The sequence below is a fragment of the Primulina tabacum genome, chromosome 6 (genome assembly GCF_025594145.1).
Source record: "Primulina tabacum isolate GXHZ01 chromosome 6, ASM2559414v2, whole genome shotgun sequence".
Classification (NCBI taxonomy): domain Eukaryota; kingdom Viridiplantae; phylum Streptophyta; class Magnoliopsida; order Lamiales; family Gesneriaceae; genus Primulina; species Primulina tabacum.
In genome coordinates this window covers 20,733,060-20,746,055 of record NC_134555.1, presented here as the reverse complement: position 1 = coordinate 20,746,055, position 12,996 = coordinate 20,733,060, and the positions used below count along the sequence as shown (strand labels likewise).

Sequence of the window (12,996 nt, the reverse complement as noted above, 5' to 3'; positions counted from 1 at the left end):
TGCAAGACGCCATCAAATCTCAAATCTCAATCAATCAATCATTTGGGCCACAAATGACTATGTTTTAAAGGCCACATAATGCCAAACATATCATCGTGCTCAAAAACCCCAGAATCAAATCCAATCATATCAAGGTATCCAAGGATCATAGCTCAACGTTCATGTCATGTATCGATGTATGAATAAAATGATGTGTGTTAACAAAATATGTATTTTATACATCGATATCCCATCATGAATCTTATGTATGCCACGTCAACTCATCAAATAAGGCATATAGACACATATTTTCAGTGAAATCGATCAAACATATATCATATGACACAGGTAACCTGTCGTATGTTACTCGGTCGTAACATACCTCAATTATTCGTCTTTAGTCATGTAGCTTTAAGATTTCAGTACAAAAATGCTATCTACATAATCAAAATCTTCATTTTACTCGATGAATTCAATGAAAATATACAATTCAAGTTCCAAAAATCCTTTGAAACTTTGAAAATTCATATCAAATTGAAATCATAACATAATTCAATTCCGACTTTGAACAATAGTTTCTTGTCGGTTATTCTATCGCATATATTGAAATCAACTTCAAATACATGTTATTTCAGCGATTCAAGAAATAAAGGTGATGAAACCAAAAGAAACTTACCTCAAAAGAACGCTCGCAACGTGAGGACTCCGAATATATAATTGGTTTCGCGTTTTGACAATGTTTCGAGGTAGATTCGTACGCGAGAATTTGATTTCTAACTTTGCTTTGATATTCAGAGAAGGAAATGAAATTTGTTCTGCAAAACTCATTCTTATCAACATTATATATTTGTGTGCGTGTTGGGGCGGTCAAATAATAGCGCCCTAGCATGCCGAGCTCTGCCAGGAGCCGTTTTTATCCTGCCGCGCTGGGACAATCAAGTACTTGCGCCCTAGCGCGCTGAGTTTTGTCCAACATGTGTTTCACTATTGCGCTGGGGCGGTCAAACGATGGCGCCCTAGCTCCCCATGTTCTGTCCAGAATTCTAGGTTTCGAATTAGCAAAAGTGGTCAACATGAAAGTTGTAGATCTATGTCTTGGCTTTCATTTGCCACTGATCTCACTCAATTTATATCAAACGCAAAAGTTACGCTCATTCTCCCCAAATGTGTCAATGCAGACACTTCAATGCACATAATACACTTCGAGATTTTGCCCATATTTCGAAATGGATTTGGACAAAACTCAAAACATGAAAGTTCTAGTACTATGTATTAGCTTTTTAATGAAATTGGTTTCATTTCAATTGATCTAATAATCAGATAATTATGATAAAAATCGTATCATGTGTCACTTCTCTATTGCAGTTCAGCATACTTTTCAAACACAAATCAATTACTACTACAATATTCCATTATCACAACATATTTCTTTTAATAACATACCAATATCATGAATTATCAATAATCAAGGTATTATTTACGACAATACGATACGCGGTCCTTGCATCCCGCCTTTTCTATCTAATAGAAACTCCTTCTCTAAGAGGATGGCATTTCTTGAAGCAAACACCTTTGTTTCATTAGGATAATAGAAATATTATCCAATAGATTTTTTTGGATATCCCACGAAGTAGCACAAATTGGCTCTATTATCCAATTTGCCTCCCACTACCTGCTTCAAGTAAGCAAGGCATCCCAATATTCTTAGGTAAGAATATTTTGGCGGCTTTCCCATCCATATCTCATATGGAGTTTTATCCGCTGCCTTTTTATGGACTTGATTCAACAACATTTTTGTTGTTTCAAGAGCATATCCCCAAAGGGATCGCGGCAAACCACTAAATCCTATCATAGATTGGATCATGTCCATCAATGTCTAATTACGACGTTCTTACACATCATTCAACTGGGGTGTGGCAGGTGGAGTCCACTGTGAGAAAATCTCATTCTCCTTAAGGTAGTCTTGAAACTCAGTACTCAAGTATTCTCCAACCGATCTGATAGTAGTGTTTTAATACTTTTTTCTAACTGTTTCTTTACTTCTGTTCTGAATTTTTGAAACTTTTCAAAGGCTTCAGACTTATATTTCATTAAATACACATACCAAACCTCGAATGATCATCGGTAAAGGTTATCAAGTAGGAATGACCAAATTTCGTGCTAATACTTAGCGGGCTACATACATCTGTATGGATCAAATCCAAAAGATCATATGCACGTCCCACTTTCCCTAGGAAAGAGGCCTTGGTCATTTTTTCTTTCCGACATGACTCACATGTCTATAGAGAGTTTATGTATTACAAGTCAAATATGCCCTCTTCCACTAGCTTGTGCATCCTTCTTTGAAAAATATGTCCTAGCCTAACGTGCCACAAATGTGCTTTGTTTAGACTATCTTGTTTTGTTTTGTTTTCTTGTTGAAATCGTATTTACTTGTACATTAATTTATCATTGCCAAAACATTTCTGGCCCAGATAATTTTTTATGTCCAGAGTTCTTGCAGTGAAGCAAACATGTTCTGACTTACCGGGCTTTGTCAAATTCCAAGCCCACCACCTTCTCAATAGACCCAATAATTCTTACACCATATTCATGGGAGAGAGCCCCATCTTGCTTGCGTGTAGTCATGTGTTCCTTGAAAATGGTTTGCATCATTGTGCGAGTTTCATGAACTATGCAACTCTTGCATGTGTATTCAAATGTAAACAATATTCAACATTTGCTCAAACTGTCTCTACAGTTCATTTGACATAGAAGCGAGTATATTACACCTTTTCTTGTATACTATGGTCCCACCATCTTGCATTCTTTATCAATTCAACATGACTGAAATTAGTGTGTACGCTATTTTCTATGAATTTATAACAATTTCCCAGCCAATCTTGAAAATTAGTGTTCGGTTAGTTTGTTTTAATAATTGAAATGGATTACGTGATGAAATCATAAGTATACTGATATGGAAACAGAATAAAAGTTACTGACTATTTTAAAATCTTTTGTAAGACGTAAAATATGGACTTTTTTTTACGAATTGCCTCCCACTATTTTGACGTTCTCACCACCCTCTGATGAAAAACGAGAAATCCAATTTCTTTAGTAAGTACGCAAAGTCCAATTGCGAAATTATGATCTCGAATAATATCAGCCATCATAACTTCCAAAAGATAGAGCCCAATTGCAACTCCTTGCAACCCTCACATATTTTGCCTCACATTTGAGGAGGGTCCAATAATATTATCCATTTTCTCTTCACTTGCCGAGTCCGGCCCATCTATGTTAAACCTTAGTGGACGGTCGCCATGAGATCCCCCAATAATATGAGAGGAAGTCATGGGAGTTTCACGTAGGTCACATCAAATATGTCAGTGGAAGCCACAAATTTCCGGCATCCAGGCCTCTCCAATAATATGAGCTAGACAATGACTGCAGGTAGCGTTCATCATGCAACCACCGTTGATGGAAGGCAAGAAATTATTAAACATTTTTTAATTAGCCTTTTAATGGGCTTGATTTAAATTTTGGATCTCATCCAAAAGGAGGGATTTTAATTTTAAAAATTTATCTCCTCATTAGTTTTAAAAATCGTGTCATGATTGTTTGTATGATTGTCGAATTCATACAACTCTTGTTATTATATTAATAATAATGCACATACTTATTAATTATAATATATCACATACATCATAAAAAATAAAAGATGATCAATAACCAAGAGCTAATTGATCCATACGAGCCACATACGGATCCATGTCCATAACCTAGGTAAATGCATGGATGCAAATGCAATATTAAATAAGCTTTCAATATTTTACATGTCTTCGATCTTCAAAACTCCTTCCTAGGATCGGGCTTACCATCTTCAAATCTTGATCTCTCACTAATTCTAATATTTACATTAAATAACTATGGCACATTGGGATACAAATTTAGGGGGAGGGAACAAACTATAAACCAAGTCCACTTTTAATTATCAAATAACCAAAAATTACAACACGTAAAATATCCTAACATAAATTTAGCACATTGGTCATGACTCTTGATCATCCTTTTACTATATAATATGATTTATTATATAAATCTGATAATATCACATATTATCAATAAATCGTGTATCTCGTAAATTATCATTAACCGCCATAATTATCAAATTAAATAAAACATTTTTATTTAATTTCAAATAAATAATTTTCTTATAAAATACATTTTACCATAAAAAATTATAATCATATTTCAAATATATATTTTGTAAGAAATTAATTTTGTCAAAATTATTCTAGGGGTAAAATCGTCCGTATTTTCATAAAATATCAATTTAAACCACAATTTTGAAAAATCAGAAAATCTCCCTCTAGGCCCGAACAATTCAAGCCTACGACCCAGCGCTGCGAGACGTTCCTGGGCACCTGCCCGTGCCGCCCTCCCGCTGCCTGATCCAAACGAACACTGGCGGGCTCGCTGCACACCGCGTGCGTCTTCCCGGAACAGTGCTGGGAAGCCCAAAATAATTATTTTTTTTAAATCTGGTTTTTGAAAAATAATTTTGAGGGGTGTTTTTCTTAAAAATTCTTACGTGGTTAGAAATAATAAACTCAATAATTGAGAAAATCGGCTCTGATTCCATTGTTGGGACATCGTGTTCTCGCACCCAAGACACAACGAAAGTTTAAAATTTTTGTTCTTGGGCATCGTGTGTTTAAAACATTCATAAGGTGTTTAAATAATTATACATTCGTGTTCTTAACGCTGGACTCCAAACTATTCCGACGTTTAGGCGGACATAGCCCTTCTTGTAAATCCATACGAACTGCTCTTCAGATTTGATCGCCTATTTAGGTCCACGGTCGAAAGCTATGTTCCTCGCTTGGATAGCACTAAAAATCACAAACGATTTGTGCGTTGAGATTATAGCCTCCAAATTTCCAAAATCCGGAGACGGTGCGGCGATGACGGCGCAATGGCGGAAGAAAGCTTGATGGCCGAAATTAATTTTCCCCAAAACCTTTTGTTGGCCGAGAATTCCATGAATTACAATCATGGATTTGTGCTAATTGCTTCTCAATCAATTTTTAACAAATAATTATTGATTCTTAACCAACAATCATGCAAATCTAATTTGCTTTGTGGGCCAAAGTTTCTTCATCAATTTCCTTGTGGTGGCCGAACACATGCTTCAATTGATGAGAGGATTTGTGGTGGTATTGTGTGCAAAACATATGGTATGTATTATGAGTCCTAGTTGTGTATATATAGAGTAAGACTCCTGATCTAATTAGCCGTTCTTCTCTGACAAGGACTCTAATAATTTAATTATAATTAAACTCCCATATAACTAATATATAACGTATTTATTAATTTTAATAATACATGATATATTAATATCATATACTCATATTTTATATCACAATATAAAATATATATGGACATTAATTAAATTAAATAACAATTATTTAATTTATAATTAACTCTTTGGTTAATTTAATTCTAGACTACTCTAGAACATATATGAGAATTTGTGCATGTTAGTACTCACCACTACTAGCTTAATTATTTAATTAGTAAATTCAAAATTTACATAAAAAAAATGATTCGGAACTCATTTAACCCCGATCGAGGATACGAGAGCGCCGATGTACCAATTATACAAATCATGTTCATAGAATGAAAATTGCAAATTTCGAAAATCAAAATTTTCATTTACAATATTGTGCAACTACCAGTTTTCGTGAACTTATTCACAAAACAGGCAGTTCTACTCTCCTTCCTTATTTAGCAATCATGATTACTTCCATTTCTTCCATCCTATAGAATCAGCTTATAAACTTCCTTCTTGATCTCCATCAAACTATATTCGAAAAATTCAAATTACTTGAAATTTGACTATCTCATTGAGAACACAAAATCCGATACTTGTGTGACCCTCAATGGTTCAGGGATGCAGTTAGCCGTGAGTTCACATCTGCATGTGATTCAGAATAACATTTATTCTTATTCGGGTTTACCCTAGTTAACCCCATTCTTTTCATCAACTCATTGATCAAGAATGTCAGAACTCATTTTTTATTACACCCATCAGATCATGGTAAGAGCGTCTAGTAGCATCGCCCCATGATCCCCTAGGTATCACTGATAGTGCCAGCAAGAACCTTGAGTCATTGTTAGCGTACAGTACAGTCTCTTCAACACATATATCCCGATCGAATCTACAATCATTGATATATCGAGAGCTGTATATGAATTCGATAGCGATGCGATTTGTCTTTGAGTACTAATAGTGTCATGGTATGTGCAACTAGAAAAACACATTTCCCTAAAACACACACTATATCAAAAATGACTTTCCGCGGCGCATATTGCACGCTGCACAACTGCAAGCTGTTGAAAGTTCAAGATTATCCGCGGCGTGCGGGTGAGCACCGCGAATACTGTTATCCACGACGCGCATATGCACACTGCAGATACTTTTTTCCGCGACATGCGTAGGCGCGCTGCGGATACCCTTATCCGCGGCGTGCGTAGGCACGCTGCGGATACCCTTATCCGCGGCGTGCGTAGGCGCGCTGCGGAAACTGTTATCCGCGGCGTACATACGCACTCTGTTAATACTATTATCCGCGGCGCGTACATGCACGCCGCCGATAATATTATCGATAGCACTTATCTTCTGCGTGAAATTTACGCCGTTAATATTTATATCCACAACATGCAAACAAATTCTACATCGTTCTTTTGCAAGCCGATAAAATCAAATTCATTAAAAAAAATAAATCGAATGGACAAAAACGATAAACCAAAATTTTACAAAAAATTTAGTGCAACTTTAAGTTTAGTAATTGATAAAAGTCATTTTTTTCAGTATATCAAAACTGAAAGTCTGAAAATGCAAAGCAAGATACGGAATCTATAACAACTAGCTGGTACATATATAACAATGATTAAACTCTCAATACACGTAAATCAGTAGAATATTTATCAATCACACAATAATATAAATTTATATAACTATGCTACCGTTCTTTCTATCGCGTCCTTGAGAAACTGCATTTCATCATTTGATCGAATTAGGTCCACCTTCTTCACCAAAACCTTATCAACCCAAACTTTACAACACGATCTACCAAGAACAACGTGATGCACTTTTGTGTTTGGATATGTGGATGCAATTCGACCTTCTGCAACAACTAATTCATCAGCACACCAATGAAGCAGCTTACATTTAGTATTAGCACGGATATCTCCAAGACTCACATTCCTCAAATTTGACTGTAAATAAACAATGAAAAGTTATTGATTCAACCATGTTTATTTTTGTAACAATTTTGCGGTTTAAAAATACATAATTTAAAGATAATTACTTGAGAAACATGATCAAAATTACCATTTTGTTTGGCACCAACATCAATATCACCATTACTACCAACTTCATTCCCAATACCGATACCAATGCCACCACTAGCAACCTAATTTTACAATCAAATCGTGTCAAGCGATGTAATCATGATAATTCAAAAGCATTTAAGTGTTATATATATACCAAACATATTTTTTATATGTTTTTTACTTACTAACTTGTTCTTGCTGATTTTGTTGATTCATACTTTGCAAAAACATGGACCTCATTTCTTGCATTTCTAGCTGATTTTGTTGCATTTGTTGTTGAAGGCTTTGTACAATAGTTTGAAGTTGTTGAACAGTTCCATTTTGTTTCACAGAAGCTCCAACTTTCGATGGTGTAACTCTGAAGCCCATTCCGCGCACTCTACCCCGAGCTTCCTTGCCAAACACAAAGCTAATTACATCATCAACAATGTTAATTGTGTTTTGAGATTCAGGTGAATATTCTTGTATTTCTTTCTGCAAAAAAAAAATAATGAGCAAACGCGATAAATATATACAAACTTGTGATCTCGAAATTTTTGTGTTTGTCGGGCTTCTCTTCTCCTTTAATATAGAAATATATACAAAATCGTTAGAACACAATTCAATATGTATATATCATTACTAATTACATAAATTATAAAAACCATAAAAAAACTTACCATAATGTGAGTCAAACAAGCATAATCTCTCCGACTCATTGTGTGAATGTGATCTTGTTTTTTCCTCATCGTTCTAAATCTTTCACTCTTTCCCTAAGATTAGTTAAAATCGCATAATCAACAATATAGTGGAGGAGAACCAGAAAACCAACAATTCAAAAAAGAAAAGAAAAAGAAAATTCATTTTTGTGTATGACTTTCTCTTCCCACTTCAAGAGCAGAAATCAAATCATGAACGAAAATACAATTTCATCTTTAATATATTTATTACTTCTGTTAGCCTTCAAACAGAGTCGATGATTAATGTTCTCTGGGAGTTTATTAGGAAACTTTCGACAGATTGGTCTCCCACGTTGTGACCAAATTTTCAAAGAATTCCCTTGTAACTCCAGTGAGATGCACCATCTTGATTCAAAAATCCGGCATAGGCCTGCCGGAGGCTCTGATGTATTTTCTCATCAGTTCCTTGTCTGCACAATGGTGGAGCCTCTCCAGAGATCTCTTTGTTCCCACGCCTCCGTCGTGAAAACTAGTTGAACATCGGGCTCTCCTTTTATTTGAGCAAATTTATGAACATGCACGTTTCTTGCTTCATGTAGATCAGCCAAAGCTAGCTTTTTTTACATATCATCAAAAGCCCACCGTTTGTAGTAATGCGCAAATCTTTTTTAACTATCGACTCATTCAATGAGGCAAATATGAAAACTCCCAGAAAATCTAATCTGACATTTAATTGAACAAACCAAATAATTATTATTTATTCATTATTATTCAACATCCTACTCATATAATTTAATAATCGCAACATTATCCTGTCAAATCTTATCAACCCAATTAAATAAAGCAGTAAAAATGTTATTTTTCCCAAATATAATAAAAAAATAAACTAAAGTTATCAGTAAAGTCAAATTTCTGTTTTTCAACATGATAAGAGTAACAGTAAAACCAGCCACAGCTCTTCGTGCAATTGTTCCCCAACTGTTGCAAACCGTTTATAAACTCAACATACATCTTTTCGAGCCTTTCTTTAAAAAGGTTGATTGTTTGTTCAATGAATTCAGTTTCAAAAAGCATTGGCATAAGCAGATGTTGGATTGGGACTGAAAATTACGAAAACCTTGCTAGTTTCTTGGCAGCAGACATCACATTTATGTTGGACGTATACATTACCCCTGCTCTTGAAGTGGGAAGAGAAAGGTCATTCGACAGATCGAATACTATGTGAACTCGTTTTTTATAATATTCCTCAGTATCAGCGATTTTTGCTAAGCTAAGACAATTTAAAATTTCTGTTGAACAAGGCAACAAGCTAGCTGCCTCTAAATGCCCTTCTAATGTACATTTGCTTGTTTATGTGGTTCCTTTTGTCATATTTGTGTTTTTAAGTAAGTTATTATAGTATCTATTCATATTACAAAAATGAGTGTGCTCCTACAATCCATTCTCATTCTTCTTAAAATTTTAAAACTATATGAGTGGGACTGTACACAAATGAACATATTTTAAAAAATGTTAAAAATTGTCTATTATTTATAAGACTTATATAAAATGATTTGTATAGCAATAAAGAATGCATTCAAACATGCTAGAAAAAAAAACTGTGAATCAAAATAGCGCCAACAAATTGAAAGGTAAACCAAATATACTAAGTGACCATAAAAGAGTCCACAAAAATTCTTACTTGAAAGTTAGGTGATAATGTTCTCTGTACAAACAAGTCCCACTGATTTTGGTCCATAAATTCAGGCTTCAAAAGATTGAGATCTCATGAAGCCAGTCGACTTGTATTAACTTCTCGTACAAGTATTTGCAATTTGGATTTTCTATCGCGCCGCAATTTAGCCAATTTCAAAAAATTGATTTCATTTCACAATCCTCAACTTCGTAAGTCAGTTGTACATTAAATAACAAGAAAATATGTCTATATTTTGTTATGAAAATGGAAATGAAAAATTAAGTAACTAAATATATTACCTGAAGACAGCTCCACATCCTATCTTTCACTTCTTCGCTTATGTCATTCCATCCATCTAATGTATAAGGCACAAATTCTTTTATCATGCACCCTAGGAAAGTAGCGTACTTCACTGAATTATCTCCAACCATCTGTCCAAACTCATTACGCTCCAACTCTTAACACTTGTCTTGGCCACTAACCATTTTCAACTTTGATGCACCCCATCCTTTTTTCTTATCTATTTTCTAATCATCAATTGGTTCTTTACCATGCAAATCATGCGATGAATTAGCTGAATTATTAGACTCCATTCTCGATAACCTATTAGATATATTTTCTTGTAAAATGAAAAAAAGATAACCTAATAAAACAAGATTAAATGTCTCACCTGAATTTCATCTACAAATCCTTTGCTTCGTTTTTTGGCCATTTTGCTCATCTTTTGAATGTTATTTAATGACCTGATAAACATGTAATATGACATTATGCATCACTGAAAATAAACAAGCAAACAAATATATTTAAAAACTAAATAAATAGTTACGTAACTTTAGAAAAACATGCATCAATCAAAATCAATAACTATAAAATCTATTGCTGAAAATTTCAGTCATGTCTCAGTCACATCGATTCCCTCGCACTCATTCCTTGATTACGGTTCTTTCTCAGTAATGTTAATCTCAAGTAGGGACACATCAAGAGGTGTTGATGACGTATAAGCATCTTCTTCAACCACATTCATGTTATTGACCACAAGTTTAATGAATTGACCAATTAAATCGGATTGAAAAAAATGAGGATTAGAAAACCAATTAAATCGGATTAGAAAAAAACTCGAATCCGGACAGCTCGTATACCCTAAATATAGACTGGAATTCAAGCTAAAATGCACCAAGAATCGAAGTTGAACGAGCAGTGGTGGTCTCAACATGGTGCAAAGGTTGTATCTCGCAGAAAAACTCGCCGGAATCGTGACTGGACAGAGCTAAAAGTGGCTAGAAATCGCAGGGATAACAGGGAAAACATTAGGGCTTCGACTTCTCAATAACAAACCACTAAATAAAAAAAAATCGAGAGAAACACTCATCGAAAACGGAGGAAAAACTCTCACACGGAAAAAGACTGAAACAGGGCTCCCACTCGCGCTAGTTCTTCAAATCTGAGGCAGGGAAGGAGGCGCAAGGTTAGGAGAACAAGGTTGCTGGCTACTGCGGTCCAGTCTGGCCGGACAGAACACAGCGGTGGTTGGAGTCGGGACGCACAACACCGATGGGAGGAGGGGAAGGGTTAAGAGATTTGTAGTTTCACTGTCTCTCTCGTATTGTGTTGTGTAATATAATTGCATAGGTTATTAACAGCGCACATAAAAGCACGCTGCAGATAGTATATAATATTACTATCCACAGCGTGCTTTTAATGCAGGCCATGAATGCATAGAGTATTAACAGCGCACATAAATGCACGTTGCAGATAGTATATAATATTACTTTCCGCAGCGTGCTTTTAATGCGCGCTGTTAATGCATATGTTATTTATTAACAGCACACATAAATGCAAGCTGCGGATAGTATATAATATTAACAGCACCCATAAATACACGCTGCGGATATTACTTTTCGCAGCGTGCTTTTAATGTACGCCGTTATTTCTGTCAAGTGCAACAATATTAATAGCGCACATATTGTGCACACCGTTAAAAGTAATATTCGCATCATCCTTTTAATGCATGCTGTTTATGACGTGCTGCGGAAAAGCCACTTTCTTGTAGTGACAAATTTCTCTGGCCAGAGACTCCTTGCACTATTAACTCATCAGATCACATAGGATATTTTTACCCGTAGACGAATGGTGAATTCCTGACTACAATGAATTTGCTCTTACGTATTTCGAAACTACAACCAACCTTGCAATCTAATGACCCTCGATGGAGTTGGTAAACGGATCAAAGTGCATGCTAGTACGTATAACCCTTACATTGTCCCGAGTCAAAGGACTAATGGTGTACAACCATAACTGAGGACTATTCCACTCGATAAGTGAGAACCAGTTGGACAGTCCGAGGAAGGGTTGTTTAGTACATCATCATATGATCAGCCATCTGTGTGAATGGACATCTCCATGCCTTTGCCAATAAAACATGACGTTTATACCACAGATGCTAGTCTCAAGCTCGAGTGATCTTTATCCTTGTTTTAGACGGTTGATTCGACTAGGAACCTATTTAGAATATACGGTACACTTCCTAATGAGTTTCATGATCTTACGTTGCGACGTAGACCTCATGGTACATACCTTTTGTATATTCAAGGACTTTATCTATGCAGCTTGCATGAGTATGTAGATAAAGTATAATGCCATAATTGAATAAAATCGTAAAATAATATTATAATAAAGATTGTTTTGTTAGAGTAGATGCCCTGCAAGCCAACGGTTAGCTAGGGAATTTATTGACTCAAGTGAAATAAACAATTTTTATTTTAATATAATATAACTTTTAATGGTTTCGTTATACTTTATCTGTATACCCATGCAATCAGCATAGATAAAGTCCTTGATTATGCATTAATACAAATGAATCGTAATTCGATGTTGATACTCAGTTGTAAACACTGCATATTCTAAATTCGTTCCTAGTCGATTCAGCCGCCTAAAACATGGATAAAGGTCGCTTGAGCTCGAGACTAGCATCTGTGATGTTATGTACTGCGTTTCTTGGTAAGGACATGGAGATGTCCAAACATGCAGATGGGTAGTCATATGATGATTATACCGAACATCCCTCCCTCGGACTTTCCAAGTGGTTATCATTCATCGAGAGGATAAGTCCGTGGTTATGATTGTACACCATTAGTCCTTACGACCCAGGACAACACTGAGGCTCTATATGCTAGGGCTGTGCTTTGACTCGTTTACCGGCTCGAGGAGAGTCATCAGGTTGCGAGGTTGGGTACATTTGCGACACATATAGGAGCCAGTGCATTATAGTCGGGGATTCACCGCTCACCTACGGGTGTGGATATCCTG

At 35.6% G+C, this 12,996-nt stretch overlaps 1 protein-coding gene and 1 long non-coding RNA gene across 2 annotated transcripts; both read right to left on the bottom strand.

The window, feature by feature from the left end:
- Positions 1-6,298: 6,298 nt before the first annotated feature.
- On the bottom strand, positions 6,299-7,783 carry LOC142550105 (uncharacterized). Its single transcript, XM_075659343.1, has 4 exons — positions 7,546-7,783; positions 7,332-7,436; positions 6,988-7,239; positions 6,299-6,640 (listed from the first exon to the last, which is right to left on the bottom strand). Exons 1-4 carry the CDS (start codon positions 7,723-7,725, stop codon positions 6,299-6,301), a joined length of 879 nt encoding a protein of 292 aa, XP_075515458.1. The 5' UTR covers positions 7,726-7,783.
- A 90-nt stretch (positions 7,784-7,873) lies between these two features.
- On the bottom strand, positions 7,874-10,119 carry LOC142548101 (uncharacterized). Its single transcript, XR_012820889.1, has 4 exons — positions 9,990-10,119; positions 9,697-9,838; positions 8,016-8,108; positions 7,874-7,917 (listed from the first exon to the last, which is right to left on the bottom strand). It is a non-coding gene; the product is annotated as an uncharacterized LOC142548101 (long non-coding RNA).
- Positions 10,120-12,996: the final 2,877 nt, after the last annotated feature.

What these genes read in the sequence shown, in the direction of transcription:
- LOC142550105 (XM_075659343.1), bottom strand. Translation starts at nt 7,725, where the DNA reads ATGGGCTTCAGAGTTACACCATCGAAAGTTGGAGCTTCTGTGAAACAA. An exon ending in AACAAAATCAGCAAGAACAA is followed by an intron (nt 7,437 to 7,545) that starts GTTAGTAAGTAA and finishes TTGTAAAATTAG; the next exon opens with GTTGCTAGTGGTGGCATTGG. An exon ending in ATTTTGATCATGTTTCTCAA is followed by an intron (nt 7,240 to 7,331) that starts GTAATTATCTTT and finishes GTTTATTTACAG; the next exon opens with TCAAATTTGAGGAATGTGAG.